The following is a 25,169-nucleotide window of genomic DNA, read 5'->3' on the forward strand; positions in this document are numbered from 1 at the left end:
GGCTACAACCTTGTCTCACTCCTTTCCCAACCACTGCTTCCCTTTCATACCCCTAGACTCTTATGACTGCCATCTGGTTTCTGTACAAATTGTAAATAGCCTTTCGCTCTCTGTATTTTACCCCTGCCCCCTTCAGAATTTGAAAGATAGTATTCCAGTCAACATCGTCAAAAGCTTTCTCTAAGTCCAGAAATGCTAGAAACGTAGGTTTGCCTTTCCTTATTCTTTCTTCTAAGATAAGTCTTAAGGTCAGTATTGCTTCACGTGTTCCAATATTTCTATGGAATCCAAACTGATCTTCCCCAAGGTTGGCTTCTACTAGTTTTTCCATTCGTCTGTAAAGAATTCGCGTTAGTATTTTGCAGCTGTGACTTATTAAACTGATAGTTCGGTAATTTTCACATCTGTCAACACCTGCTTTCTTTGGGTTTGGAATTATAATAATAATCATGAAGTCTGAGGGAATTTTGCCTGTCTCATACATCTTGCTCACCAGATGGTAGAGTTTTGTCAGGACTGGCTCCCCCAAGGCTGTCAGTAGTTCTAATGGAATGTTGTCTACTCCTGGGGCCTTGTTTTGACTCAGGTCTTTCAGTGCTCTGTCAAACTCTTCACGCAGTAGCATACCGTATTTACTCGAATCTAAGCCGCACTCTAAGCCGCACCTGAAAAATGAGACTCGAAATTAAGGAAAAAAATTTTTCCCGAATCTAAGTCGCACCTGAAATTTGAGACTCAAAATTCAAGGGGAGAAAAAAGTTTTAGGCCGCACCTCCAAATCGAAACAAAGTTGGTCCATTGTAATATGAGACACAATTTAGTCGAATGAAAGAGGATACAGCTACAGTAGTTTGGTTCGAGTTGTAAGCTTAGCAGTTAAGCTTTACCAGGTAGCCATTGCTATGCGTCCGGTGCTCCGTCCGTATTTATACGGGTACCCTTCCTTTTTCACGTGCTTCGTCTGGTTTGAATCGATTGCTTATTTTGCTTTGATCTGATCAGTGCCGTTTTCTTTGTTATAGGTGTTTACGTCACTCTAAGCTGAAAATGCATTACTGTACTGTGTAATGCATTGTCTGTCGCATTTTGATAGTGCGTGTTTACGGCCTGTTGCTGCTCGCGGCATGACTTGCTTTTGTGCGCGCTACCGCCACTTAAAAAAAAAAGGGGGGATCGTCTCATTAGCGAAACAATGGCAAGAGACTGCTATTTGTTGTTACTTACACTGCTGCTTTCTTTGATAATGATCAACAAGAACCAAATGCGTATGATAGAACATGCGTATGATAGAACATGTTCTGAACGAGAGTTTTGCGAAAATTTTCCTCTGTTTGAAAATCTTTGCGGCCGCTTCTTTAGTAAATCAAATTCTGCACAGAAATTAGTCATCTTACATTTAAAATCTAGTCAGTTGCCGTGCTTCATTTCTGACTGTATCACTATTAGGCATAAGAATATAAACATGACACGATACGTATATTCTTCCGCGTTTGCTGTTGTCCCACTCTAGTTTCGTAGTTTATTACGCAGACAGGATTTAAATGAGATAGCAGCAAACACGAAAGAATACATGGCAAAATGTTTATATTCGTATTATCCTTATGGTGACGAGAATACTGCATGTGATTCACATTTCATCAGGTTCCTATTAGCAACCATCTCTTCTCACAGGTAGGAAGAAACTCTGAACGTAGAGTTGGCCATATTGACAAACATCCCTAACAGTCTTGCCAGTCGGATTTTCGTAGTACATTGAAATTCTGCTAAATTCGAAGATGAACAATACGGAATTTGTATTTACTTCGTTGGATAATGTATGAAAATGCAGTGGTCGAAACTCGGGGCGGAGAAAAAAAAAAGCTCGTCTTCTACCTTTTTTTTAAATTTATTTACTGATGCAGAGGTTTTGGCGCCAGTAGTTATCTTTGTGCCTACAAAGCACGCTTGTGTAGCGCTACATATATTCGACGGCAGAAGTTAGTTGTGGCGGCACCTATCAACATTTTTCAGAACTTCCGCTTGCTTTGCACTCTATTCTAAGCCGCAGGTGGTTTTTTGGATTATAAAAACCGGAAAAAAAGTGCGGCTTAGATTCGAGTAAATACGGTATCTCCCATTTCATTTTCATCTACCTCCTCTTCCATTTCCATAATATTGTCCTCAAGAACATCGCCCCTGTATAGACCCTCTATACACTCCTTCCACCTTTCTGCTTTCCCTTCTTTGCTTAGAACTGGGTTCCCATCTGAGCTCTTGATATTCATACAAGTGGTTCTCTTTTCTCCAAAGGTCTCTCTAATTTTTCTGTAGGCAGTATCTATCTTACCCCTAGTGAGATAAGCCTCTACATCCTTACATTTGTCCTCTAGCCATCCCTGCACAGCCATTTTGCACTTCCTGTCAATCTCATTTTTGAGAAGTTTGTATTCCTTTTTGCCTGCTTCACTTGCTGCATTTTTGTATTTTCTCCTTTCATCAATTAAATTCAGTATCTCTTCTGTTACCCAAGGATTTCTACTAGCCCTCATCTTTTTACCTACTCTATCTTCTGCTGCCTTCACTATTTCATTGCTCAAAGCTACCCATTCTTCTTCTACTGCATTTCTTTCCGCCATTCCTGTCAATTGTTCCCCTACGCTCTCCTTGAAACTCTGTACAACCTCTGGTTCTTTCAGTTTATCCAGGTCCCATCTCCTTAAATTCCCACCTTTTTGCAATTTCTTCAGTTTTAATCTACAGTTCATAACCAATAGATTGTGGTCAAAGTCCACATCTGCCCCTGGAAATGTCCTACGATTTAAAACCTGGTTCCTAAATCTCTGTCTTACCATTATATAATCTATCTGATACCTTTTAGTATCTCCAGGATTCTTCCATGTATACAACCTTCTTTTATGATTCTTGAACCAAGTGTTAGCTATGATTAAGTTATGCTCTGTGCAAAATTCTACCAGGCGTCTTCCTCTTTCATTTCTTAGCCCCAATCCATATTCACCTACTATGTTTCCTTCTCTTCCTTTTCCTACTGTCGAATTCCAGTCACCCATGACTTAAATTTTCATCCCCCTTCACTACCTGAATAATTTCTTTTATCTCATCATACACATCATCAATTTCTTCATCATCTGCAGAGCTAGTTGGCATATGAACTTGTACTACTGTAGTACGCGTGGGCTTCATGCCTATCTTGGCCACAATAATGCATTCACTATGCTGTTTGTACCTACATAAGCAAAAATGATTCCTACTATTTTTCTGCACATGTTTCTTACTATGAATTTTTTAAGCAATTTCAACAATTTGCGTCATGTCTGGGAAGTGATTATCAGAGAGGGTTACTATCTAGGCATGGTTCTGTAAGATTTTTTTATTTTTGTAGTAAAATTATTTTCCTTGAAACTTTGTGACACGATAAAACTGCACACTGGACCAACTCACACTCAGATCCTTGCTTTTCACTGGCATTGATTGTAACAATTTTTCAGCATGACTCAAGACCTCCCACACAGCTTTTGATTGCTAATACCTACAAACACCTCCAAAGTAAATTTCCAAAGCATTTGTAACGAAGTTACTGAGTTTACTGCCCTCCAGGAATACTGCTGCACTCACGTTATAATCAGAACCAAGAGCATGAAAATATGTAGAAACCTTCATAAAATTTAACAAAGCATGGGGCACATACTGAAAAGACAAGGCGCACATCACAGAGGGAGAGTTCATTACAACTGACAAAAATTGTATCTATGAAGGTCGAAATTGAGTCCGGATGCGAGTAATCAGCCCACGTGAATTCAAATTAATCATCTGACATTTTTACCAGCCTCCCAATTCTGCCATAAAATCATTCAAAGAAAGTTCGTTTTCAGTACACAGACCATGCTGATTAGTTGAAGACTAGCCAACCGAGTATAGACAGGCAGACAGCTATAGATTTTCATATGAAGTAGTTCTGCACACGTTTTTCAAAAACATGCCTTTAGCAGGTAGTTGGGCAACATACAAACTGTTATTAGTTTCATAGGTTGTTTCACTTTAAATTGCTCCATATGCATTTTCTTAGATATTTTATGGAAGTAACTGCTTCCAGTGATTGTTCTCCATTCTTGTAATCACAAAATAAAGTGTCATTTTACTTATTCATGTTAGATTTATGATTAGCATCAACTGCTTCAATCCCTGCACCATGCAACGATCCCCTGCAGGTTTCTCTGCATTTCACTAAAATTTCCTAGTGTTGCAACTTCTCCGTATGCAACAGAGTCACCCACAAAAACCCCAAAGTCACTATTATGTCTGAAGATATCTCTCCATTGAGAATGACGTGTTCTGTTTGACAGAAATCTTCAATCCGATCATACAGCTGGCCTTATATTCCATAAGCACTTATTTTGTTCACTATGTGGCTCTATGGAACTTTAACACCTACTGGACATCAAGGAACAGAGTATCAACACATTACCTACTGCCTTCTGGGCCTCTTCGACAAACAGAACAAGCTAAGTTACATATGTTTGCTGTTTTTGAAAGCCCTGTTGATTCCTACAAGAGATTTAAGGTCTCTAGGAATGTCATAATATGCAAGCATAAAACATGTTCCAAAATTCTAAAACAGACCAACATTAGAGATATAGTATGGTGTATAAGTTCGACAACCTTTCTTGAAAATGGGAATGACCAGTGCTTTTTTTTTCATCATCAAGAGCACTTTGCTCCTCCTGAGAACTACTGCATACTGTTGCTAGAAGATGGGCAAGCTCTTTCACATACTCTGTAGATTCGTACTGGAACTCTTATCACGTCCAGTGACATTTCTTTTGTTGAGCAATTTCAGTTGCTCTTCAATTCAATGGTCACTTATTTAAATACCTGTCGTTTTAACATTCATGTGACAATTTAAGGGATAAATTAAAGTGCAATATTCCTCAATGAAACAGTTTCAGAAAAGACACTTGGTATTTCAGCCTTCTGTGCCATCCTTTGTTCTGATGCCATTATAGTCCCACAGTGTGGACAGATGGCTTCAATCCCTTTCCTGATTCAACATCAAATCAAAACTTCTATGATTTTCTGTCAGGTTGGTAGATAGAATTTTAGTTTCTAAGTCACTGAACATTTCATGCATAGCACTTCTTGTGTTAATTTTGACGTAGTTCAGTTTTTGATTGTCTGTGAAGCTTTGGAAGTGTTTAAATTTGCTTTGAATTTTCTCAGCTTTCATAGCAGCTTTCTAACATGGCTGCTGAACCATGGCTGGTACTTCCCACCTCTCACAACTTTGACCAGCACATACCAGCATAAAGCATATTTTAGAGTGCTCTTTAACTTTGTCTACTGATGCAACACTATCGGTGCTAGAGTTCAATTTTCATGTTGACCACTCTGGTAATCTGAAATTTGTTTCTTCTTGTTTATGCTAAGCAGAAACATATTCATTTATTTATATTTCTATTTACATCTGTATTCAGTGATGCTGTAATAAACTTATGGTCACTGATTATACGTTCTGCACCGAGCCAAAAAGTTTGAGCCTATTGGCGACCAGGAGATTTAATATTGCCTTCAGAAGTATGTTCTCTGATTACCTAGTCAAGGCAATGTTCAGATAAGGGATTTAGAACAATTTCACATGACTCCCTATCTCTCAGTGTCCCTGTCTATAGCTGTTAACTTGACATCATTACCTTATATAATATGACCAGGCACTTTACATGAAACATTCTCTAAGAGTATGTGTGTGTGTGTGTGTGTGTGTGTGTGTGTGTGTGTGTGTGTGTGCGCGCGCGATCAGATTCCTCCAACAACCAACCGAGGCCTCATAGCTTCTATGCCATGATGTGCCGCAGCTGTTATCCGTGCCAAAGATGGACATACTCGCTATTAGGCAGGTGGTTTTAGTGTTCTGGCTAACCAGTGTGGTCTTATTTCTTAAGGCTATAATCACACCTCCACAACAGGCATTCATTCAACAATTAAATTTAAGGAATCAGGAAGACTATACTTAATACGAAGGTCTAAAAGAAGGGGACATTCCACAAATATGTGGGATATCGTCAGTCTAGCTCCACAACCACACTGTGGGGGTGGGTCATTATGCAGGGAGAAACAATGGGCGAGTTGGGTATGACCAATGCTTAAACAGCATAAAACAATGGACTCCTTCCAAGAGGAGCGGAAGGAAGAGCGCCAAACTGCAATAGACTCCTTGATTGTGCCGAGTTTATTAGTATGAGCAGTAGCGCTCCAGATAGCATTCCACTTTTGGGCAAAGATTTGATGTAGATCCGCATATTCGCAGCTGGAATCATGAAAGTAAATGGGGTAAGTGTCTGCCTCCCTAGCCAAACGCAGAGAAAGACAACTGAACAGGTGGCATGCTCATGGGCAGAGAAAAGGTCATGGATAGCGTAGACAAAAGGTGTGACAAGCGTAGCATTGGTCGATAGCCTGCAGGCTGCTCATGGAGTCTGAACAAATTAAAACACTGTGGAGGGGCCTGAGAAACAAAAAGGAGGGCCCTGTGAATGGCTAGAAGCTCTGCTGTGAACATGCTACATGACCCCGGCAATAAATGGTGTTCGAAGGCAGTAGGAGATGTGCATATCCCACCTTATCAATAGTCTTAGAACCATCAGTATAAAAGATGGTGGCACCCTAGAACTCTGCGAGGATGGCACAGACAAGGTGCCAGAAAACCATAGGAGCGACAGAGACCTTAGGACCCTGGAACAGATCAGTCCTAATCTGTGGTCTAGACACCATCCAAGGGGTGTTATGAGGGGAAAAGAGACAGGTTGCCATCCAGTGAGAGGAGATGGAGATCCTGACGGGGGGGGGGAAGTCAGATGTATGCCACCCGGCAATCCCACCTGTGGGCAGGTGTTGGAAGGGATACATCCTTCATTGGCAAAGAGTACAGGGTACACAGGATGGTCAGGAATTAACGAATGGTGATTGCGTAAGAAACAACGAGTTGGCTCCATCTGATATGTAGAGGAGTAATCCCCACTTCTGTGAGGAGACTAGCAACAGGACTAGTTGTTGTCAAAAATAAGGCACAAGAAATGCGACTGCACTACAACATCGAGGAGCTGGTTGCCTATATAAAGTCCTGGATGGGGGTGTACAGTGGGTGGACAACAAAAATGCATAACCCGCGTTTTGGAGGGAGAAAACTGGAAGCCATGGATGGTGACCCATGCAGAGGCCCATCAGATGGCACCTTGGAGCTGGTCCTCAGCAGACGCTACTGAGTGGGAGCTGCACCAGATGCAAAAATCATCGATGTACAATGGCCCAACAGATGTCACAACCCCATTGATGGCAATGAGGAAGAGTGTGACACTTAGCACAGAACCCTGCGGGGTACCACTCTCCTGAATCTGAGGGGCGCCGAGTGAAGTGCCAACTCGAACCCAGAAGAGCTGGTGAGAAAAACTCTCGGATAAAAATCTGAAAGGGACCACGGAAGCCACAGTCATGGAGTATAACTAAAATTTCATGGTGCCAAGCCATGTCATACGCCTTATGTAGGTCAAAGAAGAGCGCAACAAGCTGTCAGCGGTGAATAAAAGCCTGTCAGATGGCCGATTCCAATCGGAGTAAATGGTTAGTTGGAGTGTGCCCTGTCCAGAAGTCACACTGATATGGAGACAAAAGGCCCCGAGACTCACCATCCTTTCAAGCAGTTTACAAAGTACATTCGTCAGTCATTAGCCTGGTAGCTGTCTAGACACACTGGGCGTTTCCTGGGCTTAAGGACACGAATAACTATACAGTCTTGCCATTGGGATGGAAAAGCACCCGTGAGCCAAATGTGGTTGAAAATGCTGAGGAGCTGTTGCCTCTGTGGGACGTCCAAGTGTTGGATCATCTGCTTGTGGATGGAATCTGGGCCTGGGGCTGTGTCTCATGGAGAGACAAGAGCCTGCACCAATTCCCATTCAATGAAGGGTGTATTATAGGACTAAAGTGGAGCACAATGAAACAAAGGTGGTCTCTTCAACCCTGAGTTTCTGCTGGAGAAAGTCAGCAGGGTAGGAAGAGAATGACGATTCTGTCGCAAGGTGTGTCACAAGGTTTTCTGTGAGGGCAATTGGATCAGAGCACAGAGTACCTTGGAAGTTCAGACCCTGGACAGTTTACTGTCCCTGGCAGCCCAGAAGGCTACGGAGCTTGGACCAAACCTGTGCTGTAGACGCATACATCCCCAGCGAGGAAACATAGCATTTTTGGCATTCGTTTTTACTCTGCTGAATAAGGTAATGAGCCTTAGCATGGAGGCACTTAAAATTGAGAGGGTTGGTCGGTGAAGGGTGTCAAATTGCTGCAGCGCCTGTCAGCGACCCTGGACAGCGACATCCTTGGTCCATCATGGTACCGGTCGACATTGAGGGGGCCCTCAGGATAGGGGGACAGCAGTGCCAGCAGCATCAAGAATACTGACAGAGATGCCTTGCATGACTACATCAATGGATTTGACAAGGAGGTGCCAAAGTTCACAGCAGACATATATAAAGGCTAATTGGCCCTGCGGAATGCCCAATGGGGAGCCTGTCTGCCTGGCGGCAGCAGGGGAACGATTGAATCGCCAGAAATTTGTCACTGTAACAAAGGTCATCATGGGATGACCAATGGAGGGTAGGGGAGGAGATCATGAGATCACTAGCAGAGAAGGTGCCATGAGCAGCACTGAATGGGGCAGGGGTACCATTATGAGGAGACACAAATCGTGGTCCGTGATAAGTTGATCAATTAGGATACCCCTATCAGTTGAAGGGGCACTCCCCCCACAGTGGATGGTGAGCACTGAAGTCCCGAAGCAGGAGAAAAGAGGGCAGGAGTTGCTGGATTAAGGCAGATAGTGCTACGTAAGGAAGTGGCCTACCTGGAGGGAGGTGGTTGTTGTGGTCTTCAATCCTGAGACTGGTTTGATGCAGCTCTCCATGCTACCCTATCCTGTGCAAGCTGTTTCATCTCCCAGTACCTACTGCAGCCTACATCCTTCTGAATCTGCTTAGTGTATTCATCCCTTTGTCTCCCTCTACAATTTTTACCCTCCACGGTGCCCCCCAATGCCAAATTTGTGATCCCCTGATGCCTCAGAACATGTCCTACCAACCAGTACCTCCTCCTTGTCAAGTTGTGCCACAAATTCCTCTTCTCCCCAATTTTATTCAATACCTCCTCATTAGTTGTGTGATCTACCCACCTAATCTTCAGAATTCTTCTGTAGCACCACATTTCAAAAGCTTCTATTCTCTTCTTGTCCAAACTAGTTATCGTCCATGTTTCACTTCCATACATGGCTACACTCCATACAAATACTTTCACAAACGACTTCCTGACACTTAAATCTATACTCGATGTTAACAAATTTCTCTTCTTCAGAAACGATTTCCTTGCCATTGCCAGTCTACATTTTATATCCTCTCTACTTCGGCCATCATCAGTTATTTTCCTCCCCAAATAGCAAAACTCCTTTACTACTTTAAATGTCTCATTTCCTAATCTAATTCCCTCAGCATCACCCAATTTAATTCGACTACATTCCATTATCCTCGTTTTGCTTTTGTTGATGTTCATCTTATATCCTCCTTTCAAGACACTGTCCATTCCATTCAACTGCTCTTCCAAATCCTTTGCTGTCTCTGACAGAATTACAATGTCATCGGCGAACCTCAAAGTTTTTATTTCTTCTCCATGGCTTTTAATACCAACTCCAAATTTTTCTTTTGTTTCCTTTACTGCTTGCTCAATATACAGATTGAATAACATCAGGGAGAAGCTACAACCCTGTCTCACTCCCTTCCCAAGCACTGCTTCCCTTTCATGTCCCTCGACTCTTTTAACTGCCATCTGCTTTCTGTACAAATTGTAAATAGCCTCTCGCACCCTGTATTTTATCCCTGCTACCTTTAGAATTTGAAAGAGAGTATTCCAGTCAACATTGTCAAAAGCATTCTCTAAGTCTACAAATGCTAGAAACGTAGGTTTGCCTTTCCTTAATCTACCTTCTAAGATACGTCGTATGGTCAGTATTGCCTCACGTGTTCCAACATTTCTATGGAATCCAAACTGATCTTCCCGGAGGTCAGCTTCTACCAGTTTTTCCATTCGTCTGTAAAGAATTCACATTAGTATTTTGCAGCTGTGGCTTATTACACTGATAGTTCGGTAATTTTCACATCTGTCAACACCTGCTTTCTTTGGGATTGGAATTATTATATTCTTCTTGAAGTCTCAGGGAATTTCACCTGTCTCATACATCTTGCTCAGTACTCACTAGATGGTCGAGTTTTGTTAGGACTGGCTCTCCCAAGGCTGTCAGTAGTTCTAATGGAATGTCTTCTACTCCCAGGGCCTTGTTTTGACTTAGGTCTTTCAGTGCTCTGTCAAACTCTTCGCGCAGTATCACATCTCCTATTTCATCTTCATCTACATTCTCTTCCATTTATATAATATTGTTCTCAAGAACATCGCCCTTGTATAGATCCTCTATATACTCCTTCCACCTTTCTGCTTTCCCTTCTTTGCTTAGAACTGGGTTTCCATCTGAGCTCTTGATATTCATACAAGTGGTTCACTTTTCTCCAAACGTCTCTTTAATTTTCCTGTAGGCAGTATCTATCTTGCCCCTAGTGAGGTAAGCCTCTACATCCTTACATTTGTCCTCTAGGCATCCCTGCTTAGCCATTTTGCACTTCCTGTCGATCTCATTTTTGAGACGTTTGTATGCAGGGGGGTACACATTGCAAATGGTGGATGCCAGAATCACTAATGACATCAGAGCGAACCAAAGTGCAGACCCCTCCAGATGCTACCCCAGGGCCAGCACGGTTCTGACAGAATGCCCAATAACCACGAAATGTTGGAGAATGCTCATCGTGGAAATGTGTTTCTTGACGAATGAGACAGAACACATAACAGGAGACAAGACATTGCATTTCCGGTAGGTGACGATAGATCATTGGTGTGAGTCCAAGGTCGACATGAAGAAGCCAAGGAGGAGGTCAGGTCACTCAGTCAGTAGTTGTCACTGACAAGGATGGGGTGATATCCATAAATAATATGTCAGACTTGGGTTGTGAGGGGAGAGATAGCATCTACGGAGGGCACTGGGTCTTGGGGTTTATGTTGTTTCTTCTTCTTCTTCTTCTTCTTCTTCTTCTTCTCTTTCTGAGGTGGAGGAGGGCAGGGCACAGGGGGAGTAGATCAAGAACCGAAAGACAGCGAGTGACTTTGGGGTGCACAGATGGTGTGCTTTGTGGCCGAGTAGTGGTAACAGTCTTCTGGCCTGAGAGATGCTGGGGAGAGGGAGCAATATCACCAGCAGATGCTGAAGGAGGAGGGCACCTGATGGGAGGTCATGGGAACTGCAGGGGATGGGGAGTGGAGAGAGGTACAGGGCTGGGATAAGGATAAGGATGAGGAGGAGGAGGAGGAGGAAAGGAAGTAACAGATGCAAAAGTTGAAGATAGTGACACTGGATGGTATGTCTCGTACTTTTGGCAAGCCTCAGTATAAGACAGGCGATCCAGGGACTTGTATTCTAGGATCTTCTTTTCTCTCTTGTAAGCTGGGCAATACGGTGAGCGAGGGGAGTGGCTGTCAGCACAACTGACACACACAGGCGGTGGAATGAAGGGGCTTCCCTCATTGAGTGGATGGCCAGTCACCACACAAAGGGAAGACATATGCTCAAAATGCAAGCACCGCATAAGTGGAGGGATGTACGGTTTCACGTCACATCTGTAGCACATAACCTTGTCATTCTCTGGGAGCCAGAATGAAGTTGCCAGTACCAGTGAGGTTGTCTTTGCGACCCTTATGCACACATTGAACAAAATAAATGCCGCATCGCTCCAGATTAGCCCGGAGTTCATCAGTTTGCAGGGTGAGGTCCCAATGAAAAATTACTCCCTGGACCACACTCAAAGATTGGTGAGGAGTGATGGACACGGGGGCATTGCCAAGATGATCAGAGGTACAAAGAGCTGTGGATTGGGTGGCAGAAGCTCTGATCAACAGGGAGCCCGACCGAATCTCCCTAAGAGACTCCACTTCACCAAACTTGTCCTCTATATTTTCCATGAAAAGCAATGGATTTGTGGTGGTGAATGTGTCCCCATCCATCCTAGTACGGATGAGGTAACGAGGAAAGGGTTTCATCGCAAGACGGTGAGCCTGGCCCTCCTTCCACTGAGTAGCCAGGGAAGGGAAAGTTGCATACAAAGCAGCATTCAAGGATCCTTCACAAATCGAAGAGACGGCCGTTTGACAATGGCCAGAGTTTTGCAGCTTGATACACTTCATGCACCATGCATCCACCCTGATACCACCCATTCCGACCAGGGGCTGTCCCCATGGGCACCACCCAGCCAGAGCAAGAGCTGTCTGGCACAGTGGCTGTTGCTGGGAGTTCCGATGCTCCATGAAGATAAGCAACCTCTCCTTGGCATACATGGGGATGGAACAGCTCAGGTATCAGTAGTGTGATCCCTGTGTTGTCAGTGGGCTCAGCGATATGGGTACATAACAGCCCCATCACACTGACTGCCTACACGTGCTGGTGACCTAGCTGGGTGGAAGGGGGCTACAGTGGGGAAGGGAGAGGGGAAGGAAGGGGGAAGAGGAATCCACAACATAGATGCTAGGGAGGGAGTTCTTCCCATATGGCTCACACTAAAAACAGGAAATTGTGAAGTGGAGGTCAAACCTCAAGTGGGGACCTAAATGCCAAAAAGGACGAAAGCCAAAAAGGATGAAAGAACAGGCAAAAGGAACAAAATTGCAACCAATACAGGAAACCAGATGGATAGCCAGGTCTACATAAATCAGAACACCGAGAGAGGGGAAAGAGGTGGCAACAAGGATGGAGCGAAGATAGGGAGGGAGGGCAGGGGGAAGGAAATGCAGCCAGGGAAGGAAGAATTTGCTGCAATAATTTGGGGCCCCATGTGCGCCATGTACAAACTCACAAAATAACTGTGAGCCTCCGGGTGGGGGACACCTCATTTGTGCCGACATGAATCAGGATTTGCAGCTGGATGCATCCTTTACACTCAATCACTGCCACCACAGTCTCTTCCACATCTCTGGTTGGCTCTGAGCACTATGGGACTTAACATCGATGGTCATCAGTCCCCTAGAACTTAGAACTACTTAAACCTAACTAACCTAAGGACAGCACACAACACCCAGCCATCACGAGGCAGAGAAAATCCCTGACCCCGCCGGGAATCGAACCCGGGCGTGGGAAGCGAGAACGCTACCGCACGACCAGGAGATGCGGGCGACATCTCTGGCATGACCCCCATGTTTAAGCTGTACTGGTGCAGAAGGAGAGTGGTGTACAGGGAATTTTCAACCGACTCTGCATGCAAAGATATTTAATCAGTGCTTTTCTGTATACTGATCAATCCTTGCATAACTTAAGAGTCAGTGAACAGTTTGGGGGCACTATTTTGGCTTTGTTCTACGAAGCTCTTCTTTTTAGGGTGGTGATGAAATGCCTAACCATAGGCACCAGCATATATTAAAATGACCAACAACCACAGTTTTTTCCAGTCGAGCTCAGCAATTCAGTGACACAAAAGTACAAATCTGCTGCTTAATAGAAACACACATGATGACTTCTAGAGATGCATGACACTTCTGCAGTGAGGACACTGTCTGTAATAATGATTCTAGGGCAGTAAAATTTCTCTCCCCTGACTAGAGGTAGCCTCATAACTATAACTGTAACTATAACAACAACATCTAAAATGACATTTCAGTCATTAGCAGTATGTGTTCATGACAAATTTAGCAACAACGACTTTCAATTTTGTCATTTATCTTTTAATGTAATGTAAGTAATTAGTATAATTTCTCTGTTTTACAGAGAGTTTGCAGTTGAGTGTTATTATTACATTCTACATAACATTAACTTTGGATCAACGGTTTTACATAACACAATTAACATTTTTTTCAATGACATTGAAAGTTACAAGAGAGTATTTTATGCAACTTTAAATACTAGCCACGTGCTCAGAGCTATAATTACCGTGACAGTCTCTCTTGCTCCCTTTGTTCTTCCATTTCATTCTTCAACTGTGAATAGGTTTGAGTAATTCTGTCAAAGTTCTCGTACTTCAGTGCCTGAACTAACTGTAAAAGATACAACAGCAAATCCTGCAAAAAGAAACGAACACTAAAATTACCTTTTAATGCAAGCACTTTAAGGCAAATCAAACAACATTGCTACTTCAAAGCATTTATACAACTGACAAACTACCTCATAAGATATTGTTCTCTTTATGACTTTTCGTATGTTTTCACACTATAGATAGTGCCGTCAGCTGTTGGAAAACAAGTCATCACATCTACACATTTAGTTTATTTCTGTATAATTTATTTGTAACAAAGAATATAAGAAACACTCTGCATGTTAAAAATGAGTTGCCTGGGGCTTTAACTTTTACCTTTACATTTTTGTGGACAATGTTAAATCAACTATGTAGGCACAACTGCTTTCATAACTTCAAACCTGCTAGTACCCATCCACTGCTTCCGTAGAATCACAGAAATTTTAGTGTGAAAATTCATTCTGGAAACAACCCTTAGGCTGCAGTTAAGTCATATCTTCAGAGTAACCTTTCTCATAAAAGTGATGGTCCAACGTGGAACTTGGGTGAGCTTCTGTATGGCTGGTAGAGTAACAGTGGTACTGGCAGTTTGAAGTTATGAGTATGAATGTAAGTTAAGGATCTTTGCTGGGTAGGTCAGTAAATGAGAGCATTGTCAGGCACATTTACAGCAAGAATATTCAGAAAGTATAGTCCACCCATGAAGAAGTTACCTCAGAAAACTCATTCAACAGAGACTGTAGTATTACTTATCAGTTGGGCCCTGTATCAGAAAGGCCTAATCAAGCAAACAAAGATCTACATCTACATCATATGCTGCATACAACGTAACATTGTGTTGAGGAGAGTACTTCCACTCACAAAAGTCATGTGGGAGGAATGATGGTCTGTAAGCTTTAGTATTAGCTCTAATTTATCAAATGTTTTTGCTATGATCATTTCGTAAGATGTATGTGAGTGGAGGTAATATGTTGTCAGACTCTTCCCAGAAAGAGTTCTCTTGAAATTTCAATAGCAAACCTGTCCATGAAGCACAATCCCTCTCTTGTAACATCTGCCACTGGAGTTCATTGACAGTCTTGGTAATGCTCTCGTGCAGACTAAATTATCTTGTGACAAAGGGTGCCACTCATACTATCTCTCTGTTATAAGCCTGTCTGGTAAGGATCCCAACATTGATGAACAGTACTCAGAAATTGACCTTATAAGCCAGTTCCTTCATGGATTTCTTTAAGATTCTCCCTATGAAACAGTCTGGTATCTGCTTTTCCTACATTTTTTTTATGTTGCCAACCACACAAAGTCTTCCTGTACAGTTACTCATAGATATTTTAAGGTAGACACTCTTTCCAGCAGTTCATCATAAATAGTGTAATTGTACACTACTGGATTTTGTTTCTATGTCTGCACAATATGCCACATTTATTTATGTTCAGGTCAACTGCTGCCAAAGTATGCTCAATTTATCAATCCTCTGCAAGTTGTTCTGCAAATTTATCCCGTCTTCTAGTGTTGTTACTTTCTTATAGACAACAATGTCACCTGTGAACAGTCTTTAAGAGCTTCTGACACTTCCTACTTCATCTTTTATATATTGTAAACAATAACTGTTTTGTCGCACTTCCTTGGGGTACTCTGGAAATTACCTTTACCTCTATTAATTTTGTTCCATTCAGAGCAATGTTTACCTGCAACGAAGTCTTTAATCAAGTCGCAAATCTGGACCAGTACTCAGTAACCTCTTATTTCCACTAAAAGGTAGTGCAGGACATGTCAAAAGCCTCCCTGAAGTCAAGGAACACACGTCAACCAAAGCACTGGAGTAACACAGTCAGCTAAGTTTCGTAAGATCTGTTTGCAGGATCCACACTTATTTTTATAGAGGAGATTTTCAATCTCCAAAAACATCGTAATTCTCGAGCATAAAATGTGTTCCATAATTCTACAACAGATTGACATCAACAATATATGCCTTTAATTATGTTCGCCTGTCCTAAAGTCCTTCTTGAAAACAGGAATGACTAGAGCTTTTCTGGTTGCTAAGACCCTTTGTTGCTCTAGCGATCTCCAATAAACTTCTGCCAAGAAGGGGGGGGGGGGGGGGGGGAGACAAGTTCTTTCATGCACTCTTTGTAGTTCTCTACCGGTACCTCATCTGGTCCTGATGCCTTTCCGTTACTAAGTGATGGTAGCAGGTTTTCTATTCCACAATCGGTTATCTCAATATCTGCCATTTCGAAGTTTGTGTGAGGATTGAAAGAAGGAACTGTGTTACAATCTTCCATGGTAAAACCATTTCGAAAGACCGAAATTCGGTATTTCGGCCTTCTGTTATCTCCCATTCCAGAGCCAGTATAGTCACTAAGTGAATGGACAGACAATTCCAAACCATTTACTGATTTTAGTATTTATTACTTGCATAATATTGTTACTGATTTTGAGTAAGACCGAAACCTATTTGGATTTTTACTCATATCAGTTGACAAAATTTTACTTTCAAAATTACTGAATGCTTCTCTCATTGCTCTCCTTATGCTCATTTTCAGTTCATTCAGCCCCTCATTCAGCTTTTGTTTGTCAGCTAGGTTTTGACTTCTCTTTAATCTCTGATGACGCTTTCTTTGTTTAAGGAGCAGTTTTCTAACAGCTATTATGCCATGGTGGGTCTTTTCCATTCCGTAACACTTTGCTCTGAACATAAGGCACAATGAGCAATGCTTTTGAATTTTTTTCCTTTTATGCTCCACATATTTGCCCTCATAAGTGAATATTTGACGCTGACTACTCAGCTACTCTGAAATTTGTATGCTGTCACTTGTGCTAATCAGAGACACATTGTGCCTCATGGTGCAATTCACTAAATTCAGAACGTGTTCAGACCAAGGAGTGTCAACAGATACATTTCTTCCTCTCACAAACATTTCATTTCATATAAAGGCCATGAAAATAAAATTAGTGTAGTTTCAGTTCTCTGAGACTGCAGACATGTGTGCAAGCTGCGTTTGCATTTGTGTGTGTGTGTGTGTGTGTGTGTGTGTGTGTGTGTGTGTGTGTGTGTGTGTGTTTCTACTGCTGAAAAAGGCCTTAATGGCTGAAAGCTATAATTGTGTGAATCTTTTTGTTCTGTCTATCGCAACTCAGCATCTCCGCTATATGGTGAGTAGCAACTTTCCTTCTCTGGTATTGTTACATTCCATCCACGATTTTCCATTGTTTGAAAATAAAATTAGGTACATTTGAGTTCACAAAGAAGGCTACCAACAATCTTTCTTCCTGCAGACCTTTTAAGAATGGAATAAAGGAGGGAAATGACAGTGGTACATAAAATGCTATCTGCTACACACCGTCAGCTGACTTGCAGAGTGTGGATGTAGATATACAGGGTGCCTATCTGGACAACAGACAGAACTTCACCAACTGCGACATAGTCACGTATACAAACAGTGACCTAATACTGTGAAATGTTTTTTATTCCAGTCTTTGATCACAATATCAATTCTTTAGATGATGACCGCTTTCAGTCCGTAATGACCATCCTCAGATCTACAATGTACAAATATATACACCCAGTGAGCAGTGTGTCTTTCGACGTAATATAGCAATACGTACCATAATATACTTTCATACAACCGGGGCACATAACAAACCTGCATTGGGAATGCATTTGGCAGAAACCGGCCACACTGTAGGCAATATCGACAGTTGGATGCGTATTCTACACAGGGCAGAGAAGGGTCACGCGCTCAACTTGTTGGAAGAGTTGGAAATTTACAAAGCCAAAAAGCGTGAGCCCACTAGGGTACCCAATGTACAAAGCGATTTTGTGCCCAACGCCTACTTTGCTTTATTTGATAACGTGTTACGATAACCAAATAATGCCTCGCATATTTATATCTAGCTTTACTTGATGATTTACGTCTAGAACAGTAGGCATTTGCCTTACCTCCATACGCAGGGTGTGTATACGTGGACAAGGAAAAAAATTTCCCAGATTTTTCCCGGTTAAAAATACACTTTCTCCCGGATCAAAATACACTTTTTCCGTGTTAAGTGACAGTATACTCTTCCTCGGCACTGTAAAATTCATAAATCCTTTGAATGTTTATGGTTTTATATACCGACGTTTAATTTCCCGGCACTTTAGAAAACGAAACTTAAGAGGAAAAACACATTTTGAAAGACCTTTGATGTGCAGCAACATGTACGCTGCATATTTTCGTAGTACGAAGGTATAAATTTGAATTCCACCAAATAACGCATGTCACTTTCCGAAGCATTGAAACAGATTGCGATGCGCTTTTTTAAGCAACATAGCTCATTCACGTGATCTCGCCAGCTGATGACAGCAATAGGCCACGTGATGTAGTCAGCCAATAGCAAGATCACTCTTAAGTAGCGCAAATACACAAATAAGAAAAGTTAATGGCTTAAATTAATATACATAGCATTCACATATAATATTGGTCTCTAAGATTAATAAGTTGGAAAAGAAGCTAAGCTTCCACATATAATGTTGATCTTTTTTTGCACATGTTGCACTTTAAGATACACACACAAATGGGCCAGTAAAATTTTTAATAACAACGCAAATGTCTCATCTTCTGGGCTCGAAATACTTCTAAATGGTCATCCTCAAAGAGTTGATTTTTAAATGAGAGTCAAATGCTTCGTGATTAAAAATTCATTGTACATTCTCACACATAATTCATCTTGCGTAAAAGGAAATCTGCTTTGAATGTAACGCTTTTCAAACCACCATTCACAATATTTTCCCGCAACCTGTTAGAAATAGGTTCATTTCAGCAATTGCAAGAAAGTGCCAGATAACTGGCGTCACCGCGCTTGCGCAGCTACGATGACACAGGAAGCCCATATGTTCGTACGTGTAAAACATTATAAGATATTACATATGTCATAAAAGAAACGAGACATCAAAGGATACTTCAAGAGCGTCGGGATTTCACGAACCATACTAAAGCGCATAATTCAGCTTAAAATGCACACCCGTCTGTAAATTTTCTTGGAGAACCAGTATTCATGTTTGGTTCTTTATTATAGCATAATGCCATACGTGCACTTGAAATGAAGCGAACAGTTAAAACTAGCCAATAGTGTGAAATTAAACACTTCGTTTCAAATAAATTGACTGCCTCAGTAGAAAGGATTAATAAAAGCCAAATCTCTTTAGCAAACCAGCAAAAATAGCTTCATTGTTCTGTAAGGTGATTAATGCTTGACTGTCAAAGGTGGAAATAAAATCAAACTATTAACATACTTTAGCCTGCCATAATTATGCGAACGTATTTTAAATCATTTGATAGCTCCCGGCCACAAAAATCCGTTTTGTTATCATTTAACGTGCGAGCAATAAACGAAGAGGAAACAACAAAACCACTGAACGTAAACACAGGTCACGTGGAGACGACTCACCTCCCCACCACAATTCTGACTGCTCTGTGCATCAGCCTCTGATCTATAATATTTCCGAACTGGGGCAATATTAAGTAGTGGCGCCCAGCCACACTTCCGTAACCAGAAGCGGGAGAAGGTACTACGCATACATGACTCAACTGCGCATGCGCAAGAGCCTGCCCGCAACTGCTCAAACCAATCTAAACAGTTGTCACGTCACCCTCATCGGTGGCAATTTGTTGTTATAAAGCATTGCATAGTGTTCCTAAAGCCTTTGACACACTTTACTGTTGGCAGACGCTTGTACAAGCACTGTTTTGTTGCTGTATACGGCGCATTTCCTTTGCAACTTAAGTTCCCCCCCCCCCCCTCCCCTCCTGTTCATGTTTTGTTGCTGCAGTATCATTCTGCAGTAGCGGGATACAATAATATCCATTGTTAGAGTATTGCTTTATCAGTCAAAATCACAAAAATTTAACTGAAAACTAAAACAATGAAAAACTCCCGGAATTCTAAACAATTCCCAGGTTTTTCCCGGTTTTCTCCCGGATGGAAAAATTCACAGGTTTTTCCCGGATCTCCCAGGTCGTATACACCCTGATACATTAGTCTCTCTAAACCTGCAATTGATTCTGTCCTACCTATTCATGGAATGTATAGCCAGACTATATAATTTTATTTATTGACAATTAATGTGTTGCTTAAACGTTTTCTGTGGGAGACATAACACAATGTATGTAAAGCCCTCTAGTGGTTAAGTTCTTACAACCGGTGCGCACCTACATAACATCCTGGTGGCCAACCCAACAGAGGGCACTGATCATTGATCTGTCTTTTCAGCTGTCATATAGGCATTTACCTTCCATAGGCAATTTATAGCATGCTACTGGCAATGTATTATGTATATTAATTGTTGATCATAAATTTACCATAGAAAGGGTCAGACCTATTCTCTTCATATAATTCCCTCTTAATAATTTTATATGGATAATTGTATTCGCCTTTTAATGTACCACAATTGCTTTCCATGAAAGGTATCAATTTTAAAGGTCTGCTAGATGTATTTTACATAATGTGTTTTATCAGATTATGTTCTTTGCATAAACGATGACTTCATCTAAGCCCACAGAAGCGACATCTAGGGAGGATGTAGGGAAACAGTTTTCTGGTTGCTACCGTTACTTCAGTAGCCAGTTGCAATAATCACCATGTGGACAATGTGGCCTATTCTACACCTTATTTTAGATCTATATTACGATGAGTGCTGATTATATTTATATGTTTTGACGATGCCATTATGGCCTTATCACTTTAGGACATAGTGTAAAAAAGGTATGTTTTACCGTATTTTATCTGTACATTTCCCTGGTTGTATGAAAGTATATTGTGATATGTACTGCTACATTATGTCGAAAGACACACTGCTCACTAGGTGTATATATTTGTATATTGTAGATCTGAGGATGGTCATTACAGACTGAAACTGGTCATCTAAAGAATTGATATTGTGATCAAAGACTGGAATAAAAAACATTTGACAGGCAGAACTATCTGCTCTCCAAGGAGACTAACATTCTTGACAGAGTTCATGAAATCTTACTTTCCTGTCCCCATCCATGAACTCTTTGATGCCAATTCGTTTGACTATACAACTGGCAGTCAAAGTAATGCACAATAATTATGGATTCAATGCATTGCACCAAACCAAATTAATCCTGCTCTGATAATCTCTGAACAGAACTGAATGACATGTTGAAATGGAAGTATGTTGTCTTCCTTCTTGTATTGATTTATATGTTCCTCCCACTAGTACCAAGTGTAATATTTAGGCCTTATTTCTTTGCATGATGCCACATGATAGCTGAAGTTGAAGGAACTATGTCATTTGACTTCAGCTGGCTATTTTAAGGTTATGTCATTAAAATGGGATACTTCACATGATACAGTTGTCATTGAAAATAGAATGGTAACAAATCTGTTTCACAGACTGTAAAATTCCTCTGTTTCCAGTTCTTTTCTCAGGACAGAAAAAGATATTGTCTCAAGTCCCTTCTTGGCAACTATGAATTCAATACGGCATGTCTGTGCTCTTTTATTCTACATCGATACTCTGCAAACCACATTTAAGTGCCTGGCAGAGGGTTCATCGAACCACCTTCACAGTTCTCCATTATTCCAATCTTGTATAGTGCATGGAAAGAATGAACACCTATATCTTTCTGTACACGCTCTGATTTCCCTTATTTTATCTTTGTGATCGTTCCTCCCTATGTAGGTCGGTGTCAACAAAATATTTTCGCATTCGGAGGAGAAAGTTGGTGATTGGAATTCTGTGAGAAGATTCCATTGCAACAAAAAACGTCTTACTTTTAATGATTTCCAGCCCAAATCCTGTATCACTTCCGTGACACTCTCTCCCATATTTCGCGATAATACAAAACATGCTGCCTTTCTTTGAACTTTTTCGATGTACTTTATCAGTCCTATCTGGTAAGGATCCCACACCGTGCAGCAGTATTCTAAAAGAGGATGGACAAGCGTAAGGTAGGCAGTCTCCTTAGTAGGTCTGTTACATTTTCTAAGTGTCCTGCCAATAAAACACAGTCTTTGGTTAGACTTCCCCAACATTTTCTATGTGTTCCTTCCAACTGAAGTTGTTTGTAATTGTAATACCTAGGTATTTAGTAGAATTTACGGCTTTTAGATTAGACTGGAGCTAATGCATCAGCATACTCCGAAAGGAACCTAATTGGTATACAGTCTGAACCAGAAGACTTGATTTTATTAAGTGATTTAAGTTGTTTCACTGCTCTGAGGATATTTACTTCTACATTACTCATGTTGGCAGCTGTTCTCGATTCGAATTTTGGAATATTTACGTCTTCGTCTTTTGTGAATGCATTTCGGAAGGCTGTATTTAGTAACTCTGCTTTGGCAGCACTGTCTTTGATAGTATCTCCATTGCAGTCATGTAGAAAAGGCACTGATGGTTTCTTACCACTAACATACTTCACATACGACCAGAATCTCTCTGGATTTTCTGCAAGGTTTCGAGACAAACGTTTCGCTGTGGAAACTATTATAGGCATCTTGCATTGAAGTCCGTGCTAAATTGCGAGCTTCTGTAAAAGATCGCCAATCTTGGGGATTTTGCGTCTGTTTAAATTTGGCATGTTTGTTTCGTTGTTTCTGCAACAGTGTTCTAACCCGTTTTATGTACCAAGGAGGATCAGCTCTGTTGTTTGTTAATTTATTTGGTATAAATCTCTCAATTGCTGCCGATACTATTTCTTTGAATATAAGCCACATCTGGTCTACACTAATATTATTAATTTGGAATGAGTGGAGATTGTCTCTCAGGAAGGCGAAAGTGAATTTTTATCTGCTTTTTTTGAATAGGTATATTTTTCGTTTATTTATCAAGGATTTGGGGATTACAATATTCAATCTCACTATGACAGCCCTGAATCGGTTTTGATGCTCATCATTAACTCAGGATTATTTGTTGCTAAGAGGTCAAGTGTGTTTTCACAACCGCTCGCTATTCGCTAACTGCTCGAAATAATGTTCAGAGAATGTGTTTAGCACAATTTCGGATGATATTTTGTGCGTACCTCCGGAATTAAACATGTATTTTTGCCAACATATCGAGGGTAAATTAAAGTCACCACAAACTATTATCTTACGAGTCGGGTACGGGTTTGAAATCAAACTCGTTTTGTTTGAACCTTTCAGCAACTGTATCATTTGAATTGGGAGGTCGGTAAAAGGATCGAATTATTATTTTATTCCGGTTGCCATCAGTGACCTCTGCCCATACTAACTAACAGGAAGTATCTACTTCAATTTCGCAACAAGTTAAACTATTACTGACATCAACAAACACGTCACAGCCAACTGTGTTTAGGTTCTTCGCAAAAATTTAGGCTGAGCTTATATCTGACTTTAGCCAGCTTTCAGTGCCTATAACGATTTGAGCATCAGTGTTTTCTATTAGCGCTTGGAGCTCTAGTACTTTCCCAACACAGCTACGACGATTTACAACTGTTATACCAGTGGTTCCTGTATCTATTTTCCTCCTGCATTGAGCCTGCACCCTTTGGACTGAAGCCCTTCTTGTGTTTTGCCGAGACCCTCCAACCTAAAAAACTGCCTGGTCCACACCACACAGCCCCTGCTACCCATTTAGCCACTTCCTGTGTATAGTGGACAGCTGACCGGTTCAGCGGAACCCGAAACCCAACCACCCTCTGGTGCAAGTCGAGGAATCTGCAGCCTACACTGCCCGAGCCTCTGATTCAGACCCTCCACTCGGTTCTGTACCAGAGGTCCGCAATCGGTCCTGTCGACTATGTTGCAAAGGGTCAGCTCTGCTTTCATATTGCAAGCAAGACAGGCAGTCTTTTACCACTTCCGTTACCCGCTTGAAACAAGACAGAATCTCTTCTGATCCAAACTGACACACATCACTGGTACCGACGTGAGCAACCACCTGCAGTTGGCTGCACCCTGTGCTCTTCATGGCATATGGGAGGACCCTTTCCACATCTGGAATGACTCCACCCGGTATGCACACGGCGTGCACATTGGATTATTAATCATGTAACTCTTATTTTCACTAAATTCATCAGAAGAACTAGTCCAGCCTGGCATGAGAACTTCCTTACTATCATCATGAACTACATTTAATTTTGGTTTTACAGATTATACAGTTCCATTCAGGTCTCTCAAAGAGCAAGGAGGTCTTGGGGAGTATCAGCTCCAATGCAATCAGAAATGGCTGTGTAACAATTTCAGTGTGGCGGTTGCCACTGTCAAAGCCATCCCCCCTTTCCCCATTTGTGGAGTATAGCTCACTTTAAGACCGATGCACTTCCATCATCTTTTTTGATAAAAGGGGCCCATGAAAATACCACTGTGAGATAGACAATGTTTCACCAGTGTACCAAATAGTCATTGATTTATACCCAGTGCTTGCGATGGTAATGAGATGGTAGAATTAACTAACTCTCCACTAGGTTTATTTTTTACCTTAATAGTGACACACTTACCACTAACACATTTTAATGAATCAAATAAAAGATGTAATTCATTTGGCAAATTATTTAGTACATAATCTGATTAAGTATTGGCTTATTTGCACAGTTTTGACAATTAACATACATTTGGATACAGACTATTAATATGCAAATCACAGGCCACTGAAAACTTCTCACAACAAAAACCTAGAGACATTGTAGCCCACAAACTTACCTCATCAGGAGCCTGCTGTAATCTGCCAACCGAATAAGATCTTACAGCAGGGTGGGTAAAATTGGGTCCCAAAAGTTCCAGTGCATCTTCTACATCCATAGGTGCCCACTGTTTCAACATATCTAAGGCCTGACGTGCTTCCACATTCAGTTTCCAATTTACACACTTGAGGAATTTTGTGAGTGCCTGCAAATAAAAAGTTAGTTAGCTTATGGATTTGAACATAAAACAAATATTGACTAGTGACAATAGGGTTGAGGGAAATGATGTAGATATTAAACACAGAAACTTGTCTAATACGTGTGAATGCATGGTCTCAGGATCTGAATTAATACAATGAAAAGTATGGGGGATGCGGACATGCAAGAAAGAAAA

General features: G+C 41.4%; 1 protein-coding gene across 2 annotated transcripts in view; it reads right to left on the minus strand.

Moving 5' to 3' along the window:
* The window catches only part of LOC126199333 (phosphatidylinositol 3-kinase catalytic subunit type 3), a 102,510-nt gene that overhangs the window by 55,111 nt on the left and 22,230 nt on the right, over positions 1-25,169 (minus strand). For both annotated transcript variants that reach the window (XM_049936184.1, XM_049936183.1), the window contains exons 8-9: positions 24,795-24,980; positions 14,048-14,175 (exon numbers count right to left, since the gene is read on the minus strand). In XM_049936184.1, the coding sequence (XP_049792141.1) occupies positions 14,048-14,175; positions 24,795-24,980 (314 nt within the window). The remainder of the gene's footprint in view (positions 1-14,047; positions 14,176-24,794; positions 24,981-25,169) is intronic.

Source organism: Schistocerca nitens, chromosome 8 (assembly GCF_023898315.1).
Source record: "Schistocerca nitens isolate TAMUIC-IGC-003100 chromosome 8, iqSchNite1.1, whole genome shotgun sequence".
Classification (NCBI taxonomy): Eukaryota; Metazoa; Arthropoda; class Insecta; order Orthoptera; family Acrididae; genus Schistocerca; species Schistocerca nitens.